Source organism: Phalacrocorax aristotelis, chromosome 4, assembly GCF_949628215.1.
Source record: "Phalacrocorax aristotelis chromosome 4, bGulAri2.1, whole genome shotgun sequence".
NCBI lineage: Eukaryota > Metazoa > Chordata > Aves > Suliformes > Phalacrocoracidae > Phalacrocorax > Phalacrocorax aristotelis.
Window position 1 is genome coordinate 50,687,679 of NC_134279.1, and position 21,586 is coordinate 50,709,264.

The window sequence follows — 21,586 nt, forward strand, 5'->3', positions numbered from 1 at the left end:
ATGGAGTGCCTCGCCGCTCTGTTGGCAGAATTGAAAGCTAGCCAGGAGGCAATGCAGGCTGGACAGAAGGAACTAAAGCATGACATGGAAACATCTCAAAAGGAAATCAGAACAGTGTTAGCACTGCAGAGGAGCCAGCAACAGGTGAAAGAAGATCTCAAAGCTGAGGTGAAGTCCAGTCACTTGGATATAAGAACTGTGCTTGAGGAAATTCGGCGAGTAAGAGAAGAAATGGAAGCTCGATTAAATACTCAGGCTGATCTGGTCTTACTGATCAAAGAAGTGAGCACCAATTTAACATGTGTAGACAAGGCTTTCCAGAAAATGGAGGAGAGGCAGAAAGTTTTTACCAGCCTGCATCTTCCTACAGGGGAAAATGTTGAGCAAGGATTTCTCTTTGAAAAATGCTTACACGAGACACATGCAGGTTTTGAAAAACCTGTGGAAGCAAACAGTTTGGATGAGGAATGTGAAAAGAAGGTGCTTAGGGGTAAGGCAATGGTGACTGCGAAGTGTGGGGAGAGAAGTGAGTTTGTTCCTACTTGTGCTTGTCAAGTAGTTTGTTTAGGCTGTTTGGAATGCTTTTAAGAAATGTAATTTTTTTAGAAACTGAATCTCTTGTTTAAAGAAAACAATTTCTAGCTAGTGTACATGATTACTATCCAGACTTTCCTGGTACATGACAAGCAAAGGAAGGTTTCGATTTGGCTCTGCAAACCAAAATGTGGGCGATAGAAGTTTCGCCTGGTAATCCAGCAACCGTGCACAAGATAGGCTCAGGAAACCAGCAGTACCAGGCAAGTTCAAGCACAATGTCAAGTACTGGGCCATACCCGAATATTAAATTAAAACTTTATGGAACACACCCTAACGTACAGACAGTTGTATATTGCTGCTGAATGCCTATTAACTAGAGAAGCTGTGTATGGGAAACAGTTTGCCTTATGGAAAAGCTTGGGATGGGTTTAATACTCTCCCCAAAGAACTAGAGTCCACAGCTGCCATCCATGTAGCAACCGCAGAGGGAGTGGGAGGATTTCTGGACCTTTTCCAAGGTCATGGGGTATTCTTTGTGCCAGTGAGATATTGAATCTTCTGTGAATGATTCTGTGATCACAAGGCTTAGACTTCACAAAAATCAGTGCTAATTTTTATTTCTATTTTAAACTGGTATGAAGAAGGTGCTGCATGTGGTACCTGAGAATCTGATTTCTGGTTTTCAGAAATTGAGCGTTTCAACTAGATTGGGTACAGTGTTTTCAAGCCTGTTAGGTTCTGGACTCCTCTCCAACTTAAGGGTGGAAATTGTTTTGCTTTACAAGTCTGACTATATGAAGGTAGCAAGTAAAAAGGCTAAAGTGAGGACTTGGGCTGGTAACCAATGTTGTCTTTAATTTAGAGTCCATCACTGATGTGTTGTATCAGTAATTAGACTCATGATGCTTTTGTTTTAATGAAAGCATGTCTTTTGTTTTGACATCACAGCATGCCTTCTGTACAAATCTGGAAACAATCTGTCATTGCCCAGAGGTACGTAGGCCATAAATAAGCATTGGAGTGTCTCTGGTGTTAATCTGTAGAGGCAGTTCATGCTACAGAGCGTTTGTGTTAGCAGAGAAATGCTTTTCAACCTTTGAAGTGGCTGTGTATACCACATGTCTATGATAAAATTGCCAACAGGAATGTCACTGAATTTCTCTAGTGCATGTTTTTTGTTCAGCTTTTTTTAGTATAGTATCCAGGGTTGGCTTGGTTGGATGTTTGAGTGAGCTTCTAGGAAAAGACTTGGTAGTCTGGGCACCATGATAAAAGCAATGGTGTGAAACTAGCAAACTGATAAAAGACTGGCTGAACTCTGGAAATAGTGGATATCTGGAGTCTCATGTCATTTGTGGTATCACTGTATTTAAATGAAATACCTTCATTTGGTAATAGTATGTGATGTAATTTTTTCCCAGACTAAAAATAGTCTGCAATCATTTGTTCAGGTTTAATGCAGCTCTGTCAGGGTCATACAAATGGATGTACAAATAATTTCATATAGTTAATTAAATTACGACATTAGCATCTATGTCAGTGAATTTACCCAGTACCCTTAAATCTAAGAGCGCTCTAGTTCTCTATTTATTGTAACTGGAGCATTCAAGAAGGGAGGTGGAATATATGAGAGAGTAGGAGTATGTGAGCCAGTAGGGCAGGAAAGGACTGACTGACTGTGCATATTTATTCTTTAGTCCCTGCTCTTTATTTCCTCTCCCCTTGATTTTTGTCTCTTGTGATTTTTGAAGGAGTATTTTCCTAAACACAGTATTCTCCATAAGATTGCTGGAAATCTGACATGGTTGCTCTCAAATGTGAGCTGGCATTCATTTAAAGAGGTCTAATCAAAGGACATTGTTATGTCTGCACTGAGAGAAAAAAGTGGTCACATTAGTTAAGTGGGTGGTAAAAATAAGCTAACTAGAAATGGCAGCCAAGCTTGATCTTTCTTTCCCCTTCAGATTTGTATTTTGATTCGGGTTATCAGGTTGATATACCTTTTAACATCTCTACAAGTAAACTGCAAGACAGAATGCTTCTAATTGAAAATGTGTCCTTTACAAGCCAGCATCTCTGAACAGAAATGTTGTGAAATCTCCAAGAATACAAGAGCATCTGAACATTATAAAGCAATATCCTGACAATTCTCTAACTGTGGGATGACAGAAAATCTTGCCTAGAGAGGATTTATTTGGAAAATTAATAAGCTCAGGAGGCACTTTATACCTGGCTCAGTAAGAGAGGCACAGAGGACATCAGTATTTTGAGCAGGAAACTTGTTTTCAAATGCTTTGAAAACAAGTGAGGGCTGTGCATGACTGATGTATTAATGCAGTAGCTGATGTGTCAGTGAGACTAACATTAACTGAGAATCAAAGCTTTTGTTATGAATACTGTTTCCAGTTGTGTGATTGAACCTTACACTGCTAGGACTACTCCAGAGCCACTTGACAACCTTCAAACCAGGTGCTTGGGCTTCAGAAAGGGTTCATGAGCAACTACTTCTGGCTGGGTAGTTCGTGCCCCACTTCTGCATGCTCCTATTTTTCTTTTCTCCAAATCTCACCTCTCAGGTTTTTTCACTTTATCTTGAAGAAATCTTGTTAAGTTGAAACTGTACAAAGTAACCTGCTAAGATGCCTTCACTAAATAGCTAAGGGATATTTATGTATTGCATCAGCCTTTTATTGCAAAAGTGTTTGCTCATTCCCTGTGTGATCAAATGGGGAAGACTGGCCCTGTGTGCACAGCAGTGCGGTACTCCCTTTCCAGTCTGAAGGCAGCAGGGAAACCTGTAATCGCCATGGTGTTTACGAGTCAAGCCTGGATTATGTAATGTGGTTTCCTCTGACATGAGATGATTGTGTGCTGTGAAGGGATTGAGGTTGCAACATAACTAGGAATATTAAATCAACAATGTAATTCTTGGACCATGAAGAGTGGCGGGGCAAACTTGAAATATATTATTTTCAGAGCATTTTTTTAAAGTCTCATCCTTGCGATTGAAATTGCTGACGCTAAGAAATGCTGCAAGACCTCTAGTTAATAAAGCTCAAACCTGAGCTGTGGGGAGGGGTATTTTTGCAATGAAAATTTTGAAAGGAAGAAAAAGACCAAGTAAATGTAGGGGAAATGGGTTTGTATTCAGAATATTTTAGAGCGCAGGAAACATGAAATCTATGTTGCCAACAGAAGTAGTCAACTCTTACGTTAGAAGTATGTTACTGGATAGGTAGGGTGACAGAGGTCTTGCATTTTATGAAAATATTTATTCAAAGCACAGTGTGAAGAGCGTGCTGAAAAGTAAGCCACAGAATACATGAAGGTGAGGATGAAGTGCAGAACACTCTGTACAAGGCTATGGCGCTAGAAATTAACCTGGCAGATGATGGTGTCTGCTCTGCAGTGCTACTGAAATAACCCTTTCTCTGAGTTAGTATTTCACAAAGCGTTTATAAGAATTTCTAACTACTTCCTTTTGCACCTGTCTTAAGCTTTGGTGAGACTTCCAACATAAAATGCATATTAATTAGTTGTTGTTGTTACTGTTTTAGTTGACAAGGGCAAGCAGCGGAGCCCCAGGAGCTCGGGCGTGCAGACTCAAGCCTCCACAGATGTGCATTCTCCTGGCACAAAAACAGCCGAGCTGACACAGTACAAAACAAAATGTGAGACCCAAAGTGGAATCATCCTGCAGCTGAAAAAATTCCTGACAAGCAGCAACCAGAAGTTTGAAGCATTAACAGTTGTGATCCAACACCTGCAGTCCGAGGTAAAAACGCGCAGCTAATCAGTTTTGGCTTCTGAAAATATTAGTATACTGATACATAACATCCATGTTTCCGTTCCAGTGACTTCTGTTTTCCTGTAGATGCAGCAGTAAATCTGCTCCTGGCATCAGTTGGATAGAGAAAATAAAACCACTGGCACTGAGTTTTTTGGCCTCTTTGTGGCTTCACATCCTTGTCAGAAGAGAATTTTTAAAATGTTTGTAGTCAGAGTGTCCTTCAGGGTTGAGTACCTTTCCAAGTATATACTTCAAGTTCTGCCCTTGTTTCAACAGATAATCTGCATGACCTTGCTTTGTTATCTGACATTGATACGTTTTTGAGCTATTCAGAATAAAGTGTGAGTTATAGTGGTTGTATTTATTGAATCCCACATTTCTGGTGCTGTCTTAAGATTATCAACATTACATTAAAAAAAAATCAGAAGGCACCTGGAATTTAGAGTGGGATTAATCTGATGTGGTTTAATGTTTGTTTATTCTAGTCTGTTTGACATACATAATGACTTAATGAGTTTGATATTACACTAGAAGCTTTTGGTCTCCTTTGAAAACTTTTGAGAGAAGAAAAATCTGAAGGTAGGGAAATTCTAACAGTTGTGGATTTATGCTGCAACAGTTGATGCAGGCTTTAATAGCAGTTTCTCTTGCGTTTATAACTAATGTTCCAAGATTGGTATCAGTTCTATTTCAGCTGTTCCAATGTGTGGTGATTTTATAGTTTGGTTTACAAAAAAGCAGTGAGCTGTCTTAGTATGCTGCCAGAAATCTGACATTCTGTTCTTATGGGGTGATATCTGATCGCTCTCATTTTATCTAAAAATTCTGCATTTAAGTCCAAGTCTGGTTAAACTTGGTAAGAGCAGTGACTCTTACCCAGTTTTGTGCATTTGGTTTGGTTAGGTTTTTGATTGGAACACCTTGCTCTGCTAAGGAACTAGTTTAAGATCTTCAAAGCAATTTGATACAGGATTTCTGGATGCCTGTCATCTAACATGAAATTGTGAAATTTATATGTGAAAATCTCACTGCTAAACTTCTGTGCAATCTTCCAATTACTGTATAATAAGCACCTTGATTTTTTTGGTAACTTTTATAATTAAATGTCTTGGCCTAGATTAACCTCTCAAATATTTTATATTGCAACTTTTTAAAATTCAGGAGTACTTTATCAATCTGATATTTAACAAGGAGAAGCCTGTCATATGTATTTGCTCCTTCCAGGCTATTTTACAGGCCACTTCGTCTAAACACGGTGAGTGGGTGGGTTGGTTTGTTTGTTTTAAGAATAATAGGAATGGTTATTTTTAAAAAAAAAAAAAAAAAAAAGATGGTGTTGAAAATGGAGGGAAGACATGACTGCATGGAAGAAACTACTAGTTTTGCTCCTTCTTCCTCTTCCTCATCATTGTTATTTTGCAGATGGAAAGATACTTCATTTCTAATTCTATAAAACTAGTAATCTTGGAGGGTTAAGGCTAAGTAAGTGAAACTGGGCTAAATATGACATACTTTCATACCAGTTATTGGTATTGAGGTTGTTCTCTCCCAGGACGCAACAGTGCTTGGTGAACAGTCACTGTCTTATTCTTGTGTACTTACCATAGGGGTGAGAAAGACTCTTCTGCATGGCTGGTGTAAGGAATAATCAGAACCTGGTATTTAGCTGCAAAACATCATGCAGGATTTCTGTATGGGAACACTGAAAATTTGTTTGGTTACGTTGGCTGGGGCTTGGGGTTTGGTTTTTTTTGTTCCTTTCTTTCTGGTGAGGTGTGGAGTCTGGTATAGCTAATTTAATCTCAACTGGCCGTATGTTTATTTTTCCAAAGTATCTCTTAGGGACCCCTTTGATATAGTTTTCTAACTCTTTGGATAAACTTGGGGAGAAACTTGGAGTCAGGTTCTACCTTGGAAAGCAGGGCCTTTAGCTAAACTACTGCGGAGCCAACTGAAAGTAGCTTCAGCTTTTCTGTGTTTTTTTTCTTTAAAAAAAAAAAAAAAAAAAAAATCCCCAAATCATGCTTAGCTGATTAACATAAAGAGCAAAGCTGTACTTCCATTCCTCCAAGTAGAGCAAGTGTGAAGTGACACGATGCAGTGTAAGCTGGTGAAACTGCTTGCTGTAACCAGAGGAAGGTCCTGCTCTGGACTCCTCTGGCCCTGCTCTGTCCCTGCAGGAGGCTGATTCATCTTGCAACTACCAGAAAGCTAACCCAGCCAAAGAGAGAGCATTTCTTTGCCAGATTAGTGATGTGGACCCTCCTAATGTCTGGTCAGAGCCAGCGCAAGGGTGAGACAGGGTTGAGGACAGGCTGCCTGGCCAAATGGAGAAAAGAGCTGGAGTGAGCTGTTAGGTCACTTTGAAGCTGTGCGGCCCAGCCCAAACCTCTTGGTAAAACCTGCCCCAGCCTCTCCTGCTTTCCCTGCAAAGCCGAAGTTACTGGGAGGTGACTTAGCTGTTGGGTTTGTTTTGGGTTTGTTCCCCCCGCACCCTGGGAGTCCCAATGCATTTCTGCACAAAAGTTTAAAGTTGCCTCTTATCCCATTTCAAGTGAGCTCATATACCTGCGAACGAAATCAGGACTTGCTGGCAGTGACTTCTGTTGAAAATGCAGCCAGCCCATCTGGAGTGAAGTTGAGAGGCTGATGCTGAAGGGTTAAATAAGATTGAGCAATGTTGTTATGCTGTTTCTGGCTGAGCAAGAATCTCTCACAAAACTCTGCCTGAGCTCAGACCTGTGTGTTGCAAGCGTTATCTCAGAGCTGTCAATATTAACAGCTGGCTCTGATAATACTTTCATACTTGAACTATCAGGGTTTATCCAGGGGGTTTCTATGCTTAACTACCTTTACTAAGACTTTTCTGAATTTAAAAATCCTAAAAACCCAGTTTCTACCTTGCAGGAACTACTGTTGCACTGGGTTAATACCAGATGGAAATCCTCTTGGCATCCAGAATACTTGGTGGCAAAGAATGGTGTGGCTGGTGAGAATGCCACGCTGTACTGAGTTTTTCTGTTGCAGCTGTCTGTGCACTAGCAGCGTTAGAAACACATGTCAAACTGCAAGCTAATAGCAAAAGCAAGCTTAGTCTTTCTAGACTACTGTGTTCCCCCTGATCCCCTGGTAATTCCTGTGACTTCATAACTATTTTCCTGTTTTTTAAGGTCAATTGAGAAAGGAAAAGTGGCAGTACAGAGGAAATGGTGAAATCAGCCATTTACAATAAGTGCTTGAAGTGCCAAGGAAAGCCATCTTCTGTTAACCTTTAACTGTTAAGCACTGAAACTTGCACCACTGCCTTTCAGTTGATCTTTTAAATTCCCCTGGTATTCATTTTGCACAATAATTTTGAATTTATTTCTTGTTCCTTCAGTAACAGATGTGTTCACGGAGGCTTCAAATAGATGGTTTAGCACATCTGCGGTAAGTCAGGCCGTGGCTGCCCCTCCTGCAGCCCTGCCCTCTTTTCCCTTGCCCTTGTGTCTGCATGGGCTGGTGCTTGCCTAGCCTTGAGGAGCCAGTTTAGGCATCCCATCAGCAAGAAGAAAAAAGGTTATGGGTCTAGTTTTATAGGTCTGTCCATAACCTAAAGCGTTATGGGCGTGCCCCTGCGCAGTGGTTCACTGCGGGAAGGAGTGGGAGTGAAGAACCCTCAGTGCTGGCGTGGGGTGCCCGAGAGGTCTGCTGCTGTGGGTAGGAGCCAGATGCTCCCTTGGGAAGGAAGATCCCAAACTCAGATTGTCTTTGTGATGTCTTGCAAGAGTGTATTACCAGCTGATGAGGGTGAGGTGGTGGTGACTCTTGTGATCAGCCTCTGGGTCTCCTGAGTGGTGCTCAGCCCCTTCCCCTGCCTCAGGGCTGGCCCTGTGAGGCTGTGTGAGTGCTGCAGCTGGCGTGTTTGAACCTCTAACTCGCTGCCATGTATCAACTCCAATGTGCTTGCGGGTGGAGGGTGTCTTAGCAGCACAGCGGTAGCTTGGTTTTAAATCTGGTTTTGACTCTTGAAGGGATATTTAGCTTTCAAGTGAAAAGGTATTGTATTGTTAGAGTGACTTGAACGACTGTTCGAAGTGGGTATTGACAAATACGTTTTCACCCTCTCATTTTAATGTGTAAATTGCCACATTCAGAACTACTCGGACTGTTTAAAAAAAATTTAGTTTTAGGTAAAATATTTAATGAACACCTACTTCTGTTCTTCTAGTTTAACAAATGAATCTAAGTGGTTTGAGAGCTCTCAACAGATTCTGCTGTAGAAACAAGCTTCAAATTTGTGCTGCAGGGTGATACAGAGATGAACAGAAACTAAACTTCACTGTTGTGCTTTTCTTGGTATGGTTATGGGAAGACCGGTATTTACAGTTCAAACTTTATTTGGGAATGACTGTGGTGACATCTTCAAGACGTTTCCTTCACAGAGGGAAATGCCACTTGAGAAACTATAGAGCCTTGACAGTAATATGTGAATACCACTAATTGTGGATGTGACACAGGAAGCAACATAAGCAATGTGCTGGAAATTGTGTGTCTGAAACAAGCGTCACTATTTCTAGGTGGAAATAGAAATTAACCATAACTATATGAGCTTCTATAACTGGCATTTCCTGATATGTGGATGACTGCAAGAGTCAAGATGGTCATTTTCTTGGGAACTTCTTGGCACTTTAAAGAGGATTTTTCCATCTTGGAATACCTGGACATGTGTATTAGAAAAAAATTGTCCTGGCCTTTGTGGAAGTTCACCAGAAGATATTTATATTTATCAAATAAGAAATGCATATCTCCTTATGGAGCAGCAGTACACATTGCATCACTAAACCCAAAACCATTTATAGTAAAAGGAAGTTTTGCAACAGTCATATTTTTGGCCTATAAATCCAAAACATATCGGCATGTCTAATGTTCAGAGCACCTGTCTTTTGAGTTGAATTTATAGTTTTGATCTTCTAGAACCTAACATCAAACTTGGCCGATTCTCGTTAGGATTTTCATCCAAAGTGTCCTTCTGCTCTTTAAACCTGGCTTCCCAAAATATGGATGTCACTTTTAACAAGAGAGAATAAGGATATTTAATTTTTGTGTTTATTTTGATTTTAAAAATCACTTAGAACAGAAGTCAAAAGATAATTATTTGAATTCCTCAAATTCATTATTTTTCGGTAAAGAGAGTATTTAAGTAGTAACACAGTAGCTTCCCCCATAAAGCAAACCTAGGCTCCAGCAGTTTGCATCTGACAGGTAGTTGTTGGAAAGCAAGAAGTTTCAAATGATTCTCAAGGTCCCTGTAACATATGGCTGCTGATGGACAAGAATATTTTTGGCAACAGGTTGAAGATTTGTGAGCTCTAACATCCAGAAAAAAGCTTTTAATCCATTAATTACTGTGAAACTAGGCTCTGGTGGAAATAACTTTTAGAAGACGCCTCAGTTAAGCAATGTATTGGGTACACCTGGCTACTCAGAACGAGTTACAGCTGGAGAGAATAGGGAGTCCTGTCCTATAGCTACTCCTAGCAAAAGGTGTCTTCAGAAAAGACACCATTGGCTAAAACAAACTTGGTGTTTCAGGCAACCAGTGTTGCTTTTCATGGAGAAGTTGATTCTCATGACTACCTTGCTATTTCTCCTACATTTTCTTTTCCAAGAAGATGCAGAATTAATGACACTGGCAAACTAGATGTATCTAATACAAAATCAAAACCAAAGGGAGCCGTTAGTGGCAGAAAGAAGATAACATCTTTGGTTTTCGTTTCCCTCTTTTGTTTTGTACTGCCTTTTCAGATGAAATTCTAAACAGACCTAAAAGTGGAATGACCTAGAGAAAAGACTGTATTATTGTGCTCAAGCATAGGATCTCATATTCTAACATTTCAAAGAACTTTATGAAGATAATTACAGTTCTGTAGATGTGGGAGCTTAAGTTGTGACAGTGTAACTTGTCAAAGCTGCGGGGTATCTGATGGAGACTTTGTACTCAGATGAGATGAACTGAGACAAAAAACTTTAGAAAATACTGAGAAATAAGTAATTGCTTAAATAGGGTAAACTCTTTTTAGTAAATCAGAATTTTTACAGGGAAGGAAGGATTCATTCTACGTGACAAACTAAAACTGATACTGGAGTTCAGAAACCCTGTATAGTAGAAAACAGGCTGTTACAGAGAAGTTAAATAGCCCATATTACTACATCTGGACCTAACTTTGTGAGGCTATTGCATGAAGGTGGACATCTCTTCTAAATGGGAAACCAAAGATCCCGTATGAGCATAAGATCCCATGTAAAGCTTATAAAAGCATAAAGAGCCTGCAAGTGTAAGATCCACATTAAATATATAGTGACTCATAGGAATCCTGTTTGGCTGGTTCTCTCCTTTAGTGTTTCACACACTAAACACTGGTGAATAAACAGCTGATTCTCCTTAAACATATCTAGCAAATGAGAGAAGTAAAATATTAGAAATTACAGTGAGTATCAGCTAATCATCTAAGTGTTGTATTCTGAGGCTTAGCTGAATTCTGTTTGAAGTAATAAGTCAAGGTGAGAACTGATTGCTTATTTCATTTGGTAAGAACGCAATGCATAACACTAAAAAGGCCAAGAGTAATTTAGAAGTAATCATTTCACTGTATATTTATTGATTTGAGATGGTGAATGACACTTTCACTTTATTCCAGCGATAGTCCGCTGCTCCTTTCAAAACGATATGTGGGGCAGAGGGTGTAAATCCAGTTCGTTTTGCCAATTCCCTGGCTCATTTCTTAAGCTTGCTTTTGCATCTGAGTGATGTGAAAGAAATGACATTTCAAGGTTTTAAGTGGGGTAGAGGGCAGGTGAGTTTTAAAAAAATTCATTTCTGAAATTGTTGGTTTCTAATTGGAAGATTCTTTTAGAGGATTGGGTTTTGCCAGCAAAGAAGGAACAGGGACTGGTAGAAATACTGTCGTATAAGGACCAAAATAATCAAAGCAAATGTCACACTGCAAAGCGGATATGAATGGCCCTTTTGTTACCCTTTCGTAATTACCTCCAAGCTATAGCTGATGACATATGAGTGACTGGAGTTCGTGCAAAGATGTGACTCAGTTCCTACATTATAGACAGTGATGATGCTCATCTTTTCATGACTGGTATGGCACAAGGATGGAGTAATCTCCAATTTCTAATGCTTTGTCCGTAAGGGGAATATCTCCTCGGATGAGAGAGACTCATCCTGTATTGAGTTCTGTCGACAACTGAGACTGCACCAGTATTAAATATTTAAATTATCTTTTTCACCATACAAACAAAGTTCATCACCTGTAAGGTCTAAGCACGCATGTTACAGAAGAGTTTGCAAATAACTATATTTTATTATTATTTTTTTAAGATGCTCGGTATTTCTAAGTTTTATTTTAGGAGTAAGTGCTTGTGGTTTGAGAGCAAATAGCTTTCAAAAATAAGGCTTTCCTTTCCCAGAGTAAAATGCATTTGGCCCTGTATATGACAATAAAACACATTTAAGTGCTTCCGTTCTTTGCGCCGATGAATTTCTGCTTTATGCGCTCTGAACAAATTTTATTTGGTCTGGTCTAGTAAAATGCTTTTTAAAAAAAGCATCACAATGTTTTATATTTAACACTTAATGTTCTCCTTCTGTAAGTTTTCACTCTTGAAATAACTTGCTTACAAAGTGTATTGCTGATAAAACTAGAAGGCTGATCTACAGCCTTCCAGATCAGAGGCAGGTACAGTGGCTGCCCTTTGCGTGAGGCAGGGACCACATCGTATCCCAGTGTTAAGAGGGGGGTGTTCCATTATGGTCGCTATACGTTTGTGTCATGGGAAATGTCCCATGGCATGATCTGACTCCCTGGGGTATTTCAGGACCTGGAAGTGGGTTGTGTCTGTTCCATTGCAATGTACGAGTAGTGCTTTGCAGTATTTGGTTCAGGCAATGCACAATGCTTTTTCTGAACCTGCTAATGGATAGAAGATACAAGGCTTCACATGACTACAATGTTGAGGAAGATCTGGAAACATTAATCTGAGGATGAAAAATTGAGTGAGAGCGTTTTGTTAAATGGCGGAAGCTTGCCTAAGTAGCTTGAAACTCCACAGAGCTCCTGGAGGAGGCGATACATTGCACGGGGTAGACTAGGCAAGTGTGATAAGTAGCTTATCAGATAGATATTGGTGTGATATAGCTGCTTGAAATTAGAAAACAAACAACCCCTCTCATGTCTTGGTACAGAAACGTGAAGTTTTCAATATTGGTTTTTGTAAATTCTCTCTTCAGTACAACTCCAAAAGAGTACGCGTTTTGTTTCCAGGAGGAGTGTGGTCATTTAAAATGTGAGCTGTGTTGTGTGGATAATTACTAACAGATGGGTGGTGTTAGCTTATTTGGACGGATACTTGAAACCCATTTTCTGCCATGGTTTGCTGTCAAGTAGCTGTTGAAGGACTTGTAGCTCTTAACATGGAGGAAAAACTTGTAAAAGGTGGATAAGGCTGGGCCTGGCCAAAAAGCCCATCTGTGGCTCTCACGGCCTTTACTTGCAGGCAGACCATGGGGCTCCCACACCAGGGCCACCTCACCTGGCCAGCAGCTGGACTGTTCTGGGAAGCCTGAAATGGTTGGTCCGGCTAGTCACACATCTCCTCTAGGAGACAAGACTTGCCAGTTTGCCATAAGACTCCATACTCCTGGCTTCAGGGTCTGCAAAGGAGCTGTGGGATGCTTGAGGAATACCCACCCATTCCAGCTTGAGAACTGCTCATAATCTGAGCTCTTGGCAGTATCTGACGTCTTTCTCACATGAAGATTTGGTATAGGTATATAGCCAGGAAGGCTGGCTGCTTACATGCTTGGTATGAACACCTTTTTTTGTTCATTTTGGGATGTGGACTTTTGTAGAGCTTCCTGCTTTTACAGGAGAGAAATAGAAACTGTTCAGATGCTGATGCATCTTCATCCTCCTTTGTATCTAAGATGACCCTAGGCTAGCCTATTTGATTCTCAAGCTGTAGCAAAAAGCTGATTGCCAGGAAAAAATACTTTTAAGCCTGTAACTGGGCTGCGTAACTGCCAGTAACACAAACATGAATGAGAAAATATGTAATTTTTTTCCATTCCTGGCCTGGTCATTTTTGTCATCTTGAAACTGTCATGTTCTCCAGCCTTGGACCTCCCCTACCTTGGACCTCTTCTTTTTCCATCCAGCTGTAATGGGGCATACCTCGCCTTCCCAAGTCCTTGCTGCAGGGCATACATGCCCCGGAACTTGCTTGTTAAACTTTCAAAACATGAAGGATTTTTAACTGCCTAATCTTTCAGAGAACAAGAAATGCCAAAGTCTCCTTTATGCTGAAAATTTTTTTGAAGCATCCAATAGCAGAGGTGCACCGCCCTGATGTTGCCTGTGGCAAAGCTTTTATCCTCACGCTCTGTTCTCGTTCCTTTCTACAGCTTCCATGTCTAAGGTAGGGAGAATGTTTTGGCTAAAGCTCAGCTGGATTTCTTGTGCACCTGCAGTAGATTCTTTTGAAATAAGAAAAATAGGTACCTAGTTGTCTTATATGATCTTGGCATAAACTCATAAATTGTGCCAGAAACAGCTTTAAATTGGTGTGAATACCCTCCCTGAGTCTCTGACAGCTGAGCGAGATGATCCCTATTGCCAGATTTATCTGGATAAATGAACAATGCCAAAATTGCTCCATCCTGTACGCTTCCACTTGGTTCTGCTGTTTCAGTTTCTGGTATTGATCTTTCAACTAGAAGCGTAAACTGGAAGGTTGCTTGATATTCCAGCCCAAAGCACATGCATACCTGTCTGTAAATTAAATGCTAAAGATGACCTTTACTGAGTTATTCAAGTGGTCTTTGGTGTTTTGCTGCACTTAGATTTCAGGTCTTGGAAACTTTCATGTTTTCTTGGGGAGACCCTTGTGCCTGGAGCTTCAGTTCTCTCAGAACCTAGATAAAAGTGTGCTAAATTAACAGCTAGTCAGTCCGACTACTTCATGTGGCTGCTTAACCAAATGAGCAACTTCTTAGTCATCTTTTAGGCTGGCAGTCTCAATACTAGCTTTTTCTGAATATGTTCCTTAACAGGAGATGATGCTACAAGTCTGTCTGTCTGGATTCCTTTATTTGTGAAACTATGAATAGACAAGCTGGAGGTTATAGGCACAAGGTCGCAACAGCACCAGTAAGAAGCGAAAGGGTTTAAGAGCAGCAGAAAGCAAGAAACATTTATGAAAAAAATTAGTAAGGCAATGTTATTCTACCTTATTTTGGGTTTTTAGTCTCAGCCACTGTCAGTCCTTACTATATTCTGATCTCGTATGCCCTTTTCTCTTCAAATTGCTTGAACTAAAAACAAATACAAAATGTGTGGACCATGAAGCAGGCCTTTCAGAAACACTAACCAAAAATGTCAGCATTTCCAAAGGGTGTGCGGCGTGGTGCAGCTGCCCGGCTGAGGGGGGAAAGATTTGAGATGTTTTACCCATAGAGTGGGCTGGAAGAAATCAGGTTCAAGAATGACTTTTTGAGAACTAGAATAAAGAATGAATATGCAAGCCAAGGGGAGGGGGCACATTGAAAAAAAAAAAAAAATCTCCTAAGTGTGTTTGTACGCTAATTTAGTAATGGACAAGGTTACTGTAAAAGCTCTGGAAAATCCCATCAGGAGTCCACAGCATGAAAACAGAAGTGCTTTGGTAGCTAACTTGCCTGAAAATCCGCTCCGTGGTTGTGTCCCAGCGCGCTACAATGCGGCTCAAATACCTCACTGCAGCATTCACGTTTTCATCATTGGATGCTGTGGCCGTAACAGGAACTGGTGTTGAACAGGAGCGAGATGACTCATCTCTCCTTCCTGAGCAGGGAAGCAGGGAAGAGCAGGGTGAGTCCTTTCAATAACTGAGCTCTCCGCTCTCCTGAGAATTTATGGTGGAGGGCGAGGCGTGGTTTCAGTCTTAGCCCACTGTCACTGTAAAAAGCTTCTAAGTGCTTAATGTAAAACTGCAGCACAGCTACTTAATACCCCTACCAGTGTGTCAGTGCCCAAATAACTGTTAAGACTGCTTAAACTGTAGTGATTAAAAGGAGATCTTTCCCATACAAGGTCAAAAATACAAATATTTCTAGTAACGGGCTGGCCCTTTATTCTGCAGCTGAAAAGGCTGGTTAGAAGAATTTCCTTGCACTTGCAGCAGATGAGAGCACAGAGCATAAAAATCACTCATTTTAATTAGTCTTGTGTCAGACCTTAATGCGTGACTCATTTCTGATTTCTGATTCCCTCTATTTTTTCTTAAGAACAGTGTATTTTACTGTTTTATTTGTTCTGCAGGCATGCAGTGAGTATTTCTCACCTCCAGGACAGGGTGCGCTTAACCAGGCGACCTGGTGAGCAAGTGCCGACGTTAGCCTGGGGTCAGGCTGTGGCGAGAGCGACCGGGGGCAAACAGGGAACCTGCTGTAAATGTGAGGTTTTCCCTGGAGAAGAGCAGGTGCAGGTGTGGCCCTGCCCGAGTGCAAACGTATCTGCCGTGGTCAGTTGCGTAGCAGCTAATGGAAAAAGTCTTAGTGATTTTTGGGCCAGTGCATTATTACTATGTTTTCTCTAATGTATCCTAGCTGAAGGAAAAGCATGCGAAGTGAGTTTCAAGCTGTTTGTGTGCGCAGGGGCTGTGAACATAAGCCTGGGCATTGACAGCAGCAAAGCTGCTGTATCTGTGCCTCTCCCATTCAGCTCAGGCCTCCCGTGGCTTATTTTTGCATCAACAAATTAAGTGTGAAAGCAGCGTATAGCAAGTTCAAAATGGCTAAAAATAAGCTCCATTATCCACAGAGAAGTGCAGCATTCCCTTCGCGATCCCGGCTGCCGTTTGAGCAAGCGGAGATCGATCAGTCTAATGTCTGGGGCTCGCCTTTTATAAAAGAAGGGCTGTGGCTTTAAGTGATCGCTGGCTGCTTGTGCCAATTGCAGAAGCTGCAGTATCTGCCGCTGTGGGAGCGATCGGCGCGGAAGTAGGATAACCTGCAGAGGCGAGGTCCAGCGTTGCCGGACCAGCCTCGCTGGTGGTGCCACCACCTGCGCATCGCCTATGAGTGCCGGGGGGCTGAGCGGGGGGCTGCCGGAGCTGGAGGATGGGCTGCTCTAGCAGCAAACTGTGCCTCTATTCTCAGTGTGCTGCTGCAAGGGTAATTAGTATTTGTTTTGCGGCGCTTTTCCTACGTCAGGGAGCTGGACAGGAGCTCAGCTGTGAGCAAGGTGAAGGTGCCCTGGCAGTAGGAAGCCCGGACCTTGTCGCCTCTGCAGCACGGCTGTGGGTGCGAGGCGCTGCCACCGAGCGCCTTGACCGTGGCCGTGCCTGCGCTTCTCCCCAGGGGTGCGGGTCTGGGGGCAGAGGGGCCTGGCCGGCTGCCTTCCCCTGGCTGAGGCACAGCTCCTAGGCAAAGCGGGGAGATGGGTGCTTCTGCTTGTTTTGAGGACAGATGTGTTAGAAGAAACATCATCTGTCTTAATATTAAGAACTGCGAGCAGTGGGGTGGGTTGGATTCAACTTTGAACAGGGCTGTGCCGTTCCGTCACGGAAGACTGAGCATTTAGCAAAGTTTTTGGTTCTGTTTAAGTAAGCTTAAGGTAAATATTTAATGCATGCCTCTTTCACATATGTACTGTACTGTCGTGCCCTTGACAGTTATCAATTGATTTGTCCTGGAGGCATACGTTGCTACACCCATCATAAAATATATAATTAATTGCCACAAAGTAGGATTTTAATTGCATTATTATCCTGGAAAAAGCTATTCTTTGTTTTAAAGTGTAACTTCCTTAACAACAGAAGAACATCTGTGTATTTTGTAACAGCAGAACTGTTATCCTAAATGATTCATATCTTGGCTTCTTGCTCCTGCTTCTTGTTTTCCTACAGAACACATATAAGTTAATTATTGGAAGGTACTCTGCTCAGATCACTAGTAACCAAATATTTGGGTTTGTTCATTTTTTTTCTCTGCAGAGGGAGGAAGCACTGAAACAGCGTAAAGAGTTGTCTCAAGAACTAGTTAACCTTCGAGGAGAACTAGGTAAGGATTTATTTTTGTGTTTTTCATGACAACAGAAATGCAGCAAAACAGATCTGCGGCAAGACAGATGCCCTGGTATTGTAATAGCAGTCATTTAATTCCCTGACTGAATTCTGCTCAGATGCTTCAGTCGCTGCATTTCCCTGGAGCCCTGACAGCATGACCCCAGGTTCACCGAATTCCTGGCACTGATCTGCCTGCGCCTAGCGGGGCCTCCTCGCAAAACATGCCTCTGATGACCAAAGCACACCCTTTCTTAAAAATGGGAGGGTGGCTGATGATATGCTTGTGTTTGATCCTTAATTTATTTGTACGCTGTCTTTTAGAGATTTGCTGGCAAAAAATTAATAAACCTGTAAAATATGCTCTGCAAAAATCTGTTTTGCCTTAGTGGCTTGTAGGTGAGTGAGTGTAAAATTAACAGGAGGAAATGCTATCAGGCTAATGAGATTAAATCTTTGAGCTCATCCTAGTCGATAGCTATAATATGAAATTGAGCTATAATGTGCAGGGGCTGGTTTTGCCAAATTTAAAGCTTGATTTAACTGCATTTAATGGTAACTTCATATCATTTATTTGAATTCAAAGCAGAATCATCTTGGGGAGTGCAAAAAGTCATTGGATTGAAAATGATAGCACTTGAAAGTGAAAGGAGCATTTCATAAAAGCACACTTCTGTTATGATGAAGCCCCTTTAGAAAGAAAGAAAAAGAACACCTTTGAAAGCAGAAGTAATACATGTGGAGCAGTTTCAGATATGTCACTTATTGTTGAAAAGTTGGAAATTTTTATTTTCACATGCTTGGGAAGTTGAGTGTTGTCTCAGCCAAACTTGAGTGCGAATGCAGGTCTTGTTACGTGCAGATGGTGCATCTAATGTTCAGATTATTTTTTTAGTGCTGATTAACAAGGCGGGCATTCCCTGGCATCTACTCAGAGTTGGAGGCTTTGTGGGGAGGGAAGGGTATCCCCATCTCCCCCAGCTGAAGCGACAGAGCATGGCTTCTACATTTGTCACTATTACTGTCATTCAGTTTAGAAGGTTATGTTAAAATGCAGCTTTCTGAGAGCTTATTTGGTGCCGCATACAATTGCAAATCTGTGAATGGGGAATATCACAGGCAGAGAAAGCCTTGCAGCCTAAATAGATGAGAGTGCCAAAGATGCTGCAGAAATACGTAGCATTTTCTTTCTTGGAAGCTTAGAACTAAAGCTGGGGCTTTTCTAGAGCTTAGTGGTCTGGCATCTGCCAGGATGCATCTTTTTAACCTTCCTACTGATGAAGCACCTGAATTGCAGTTTTGCAGTTGTTTCAGGCAGGTCTCAGTAGAGGCTGGCTTTGGAAGAGCCTGGCCTCCTCCTGCCTTTGTGTCCCTCTGTCCTGCCTTGTGCCAGCCCTGCTGCCCCGGCAGCCGTGCGCTGAGCCATACGCTGAGCTGCCTGGGGACCTAAGCCAGCTCAAAACTGGTGGCTGGAAGTGCTGTTTTCCCAAAGCTGCCTGGTCTGGCTCCGCGTGTGGCTGAAGGAGCACCGGTGCTGGAGCGGAGAAGGGGGAAGGAGCAGCGGGGTGGAGGGTTGTCCCCCATCAGCTGCAGCTGGCACTTCTGTCACCCTAAAGTGACAACAACAAAACGAGAGTCTTAGTGTGAAATGGGCTTCTTGCATTCCCATAAAGTTGTGTTATAAACATCCTAAAATACATTTATTTTTTTTATGTAGATACATGTGTCTTTCTTGGCAAACCCTTTTGTTTATCATGAAAATGACTTCAGAAGGGTTGCTGTCAGAGCAAGAAAGTCTCTATTGTTCCATGTGCTTGCATCTTCAATATTACTTTATCAGCCGAGGTACTATGTCACTTATCAGGAGGGGGAAAATTCAGCCTAGACGGGCAGACGAAAAGCTAGCCAGCACTTTTACCCATTACCGCTTTTTGGGTTGGTGGGTTTTTTGTTTGCTTGCCTTTTTTTTTTTATAAAAAAAAAAAAAAAAAGCTTAGTTCTTTCTAAGGGTGCCTCACTCTTAAATGAGCTTCCCATAAACTTGTTAACTTCCTGTTTTGATTGACAGCTTGCTGAGCTTATATGTGGGACTCCCATTGCAAGACTATGTCGTTCAGTAGGTTGATAACTAGAAAAACTGTCAAATGCAGCTGAGTTTGATGGATTGGTGACACCCGAGTGCGCAGAGCTGTCAGCCAGCGCTGCTGGCCGAGGTCGTCAGCCTTTCCCCTTGCGGAGCTGATCTTACTGGGTCAGTTCTGCAGAAGCATCTGAATGGCAGCCTCGGGCTCGCTTCCCTTTGTAAGGTTTCCAGACCATGGTTTCAGGGAGGCATTTATCTTCATGCAGCTCCTTTGTGTTAACCGTGTCACACGTCTAGCCTGTCTGTAGTTTTCTCCTCAGCATGTAAAGGAAGTGGATTTAATCACAGAAATGGAAAACTACACAGGTCTTCAATTCTGTCTAGCTTTGGAAAGATTTTTTTTAAAAAAAAAAGTTAAATGAATGAAGCCAGCCAGACCTCATTTGTTGATAAGGTGTGAGAAAAGCAGTCTTGTAGCAGTAGCTTTAGCCGAAAATAATCTGTTTAAATACACACCTGCTAATCAGCTTTCCGTTGCCAGTGTTAAACGGATATAGCTGAACTTAAGGTTTCTGTAGGCTATTTTGACGCAAGTACTGTGAATTTTGATTCACAGTATGATCTAGGCACAGATAGGCTCAGAAAGTTAAGTACAGTTTGAATCTTATTTTGGGCACGTGGGCACGTGTGCGTGTCTTGTGGAGTCCCAGCTGCCGTGTTTTTAAGGCATGTTGGTTTGCAGTTTGGGAACAGGCAGGCTAGGAAAGGGACCAGGTGTGCCCAGCTCGGTGTAGTCTGTGCCCTGCATGTTGCCGAGTTTGAGAGGAACGAGAAGTCTCCTGCGGCTTGCACCCTGCACAGTTTGGACTCCTCAGTTTCTTGCTTGGAAGTTGAATTGTGCGCGCTCTCAAGCTCCTTGATGCACCTTGCAAAACCAAATTGGTTCGCTGTCAAATTGTCCATTTTCCCAGGTTGTTCTGTATGACTGTTTCTACCAAAATACCTTTTTATTTAACAATTGAAGTATGCATTATAGTCCCAGAACCTGCCTTTGGCAGCGACTGCATGGCTGTGCAGGGCATGGGGAGGACGGTTACCAGACACTGCTTTCTGCTCCTGGTAGCTGGAAACGTGTGAGGGTTAGCAACGATGATGTGTTTGGGGATGGGCTTTTCCAAAGGCGTTAGAATTCATTAACAGTCAGGTTCTGAACTTGGGTTTCCTTTACCCAGCCACAAAGACTAAACTTTTTGGTTTGAATGTAAATGCCTTGGTTCAGGGAGCCTGGACCAGGTACGGATGTCCTGTTTGTCACCTGTTTCCCTTCTTAAGATGCAAGCTGGTGCGTAAATTATTTCTAGTTACCTGTTTAATTACCTAAGCAGAAGTTGCAAGAGCTGCATAATTCTTGAGAGGTATGAAACTACTCCTCTAAATTAATTGCACTCCAGATTGTTTTGGAGCCTCTTTGCAACCGTGTTGGACGTGATCCAGCTCAGTCCTGCCACAAAACAGCAGGTGCAGAGCTGACTCAGCCTGTGCCTTCCTTGGCCTTTTGAAAATTGCCATTCGTGAGCCTTTTTCAGTGGGCTGAAGAGGCTTGCACGTATCCTGTACAGCCAGGCAAATGCCTAATCCCCCTCTCTCCCCTCCGTTTGCTGCCTTGCAAATGAGAAACGGTATTTTCTTCAAAATACCTTCATGCTGTTTTTTATTAATAAATAACCTTTAAAATATTTTGGAGGTTGGGATTGAAAAAAAAAAAAAAAAAAGACTAATGTGTTTTACAGACAGATGGAGTGAATGTGATTTGGTTTTCAGGTTTTGGTGGTCCTTAATAGTAGGCAGGCATTTCTATCGGTTACTTGGGGCAGGGCGTAACTTGCCACAACTCAGACGCCCGCCCACCAGCTGACACCGTAGTGTTTGCAGCGTTAGTGGGTAGGAACTTCCTGGCAGATACCTGAATGCTTCGCCTATATATTCAACCATACCCACTTAAATGTAGCTTAAAGCATGCTTGCTTGGTCCGCCTGCCTCGTTTCAACTCGCCCAAGAACACAAATATGAAATGTGGCTAAACG

The 21,586-nt window shown here is 42.0% G+C and overlaps 1 protein-coding gene across 7 annotated transcripts in view; it reads left to right on the forward strand.

Annotated features, from left to right (window-relative positions):
• MTUS1 (microtubule associated scaffold protein 1) overlaps nt 1-21,586 on the forward strand; it is a 131,619-nt gene that overhangs the window by 96,274 nt on the left and 13,759 nt on the right. For 6 of the 7 annotated variants that reach the window (XM_075091366.1, XM_075091364.1, XM_075091367.1 and 3 more), the window contains 2 exons: nt 4,095-4,312; nt 17,351-17,417. In XM_075091366.1, coding sequence (XP_074947467.1) covers nt 4,095-4,312; nt 17,351-17,417 — 285 coding nt within the window. Of the gene's footprint in view, nt 1-4,094; nt 4,313-16,336; nt 16,530-17,350; nt 17,418-21,586 lie in introns of those variants that run through there. The other variant, XM_075091370.1, reaches the window with a different exon arrangement.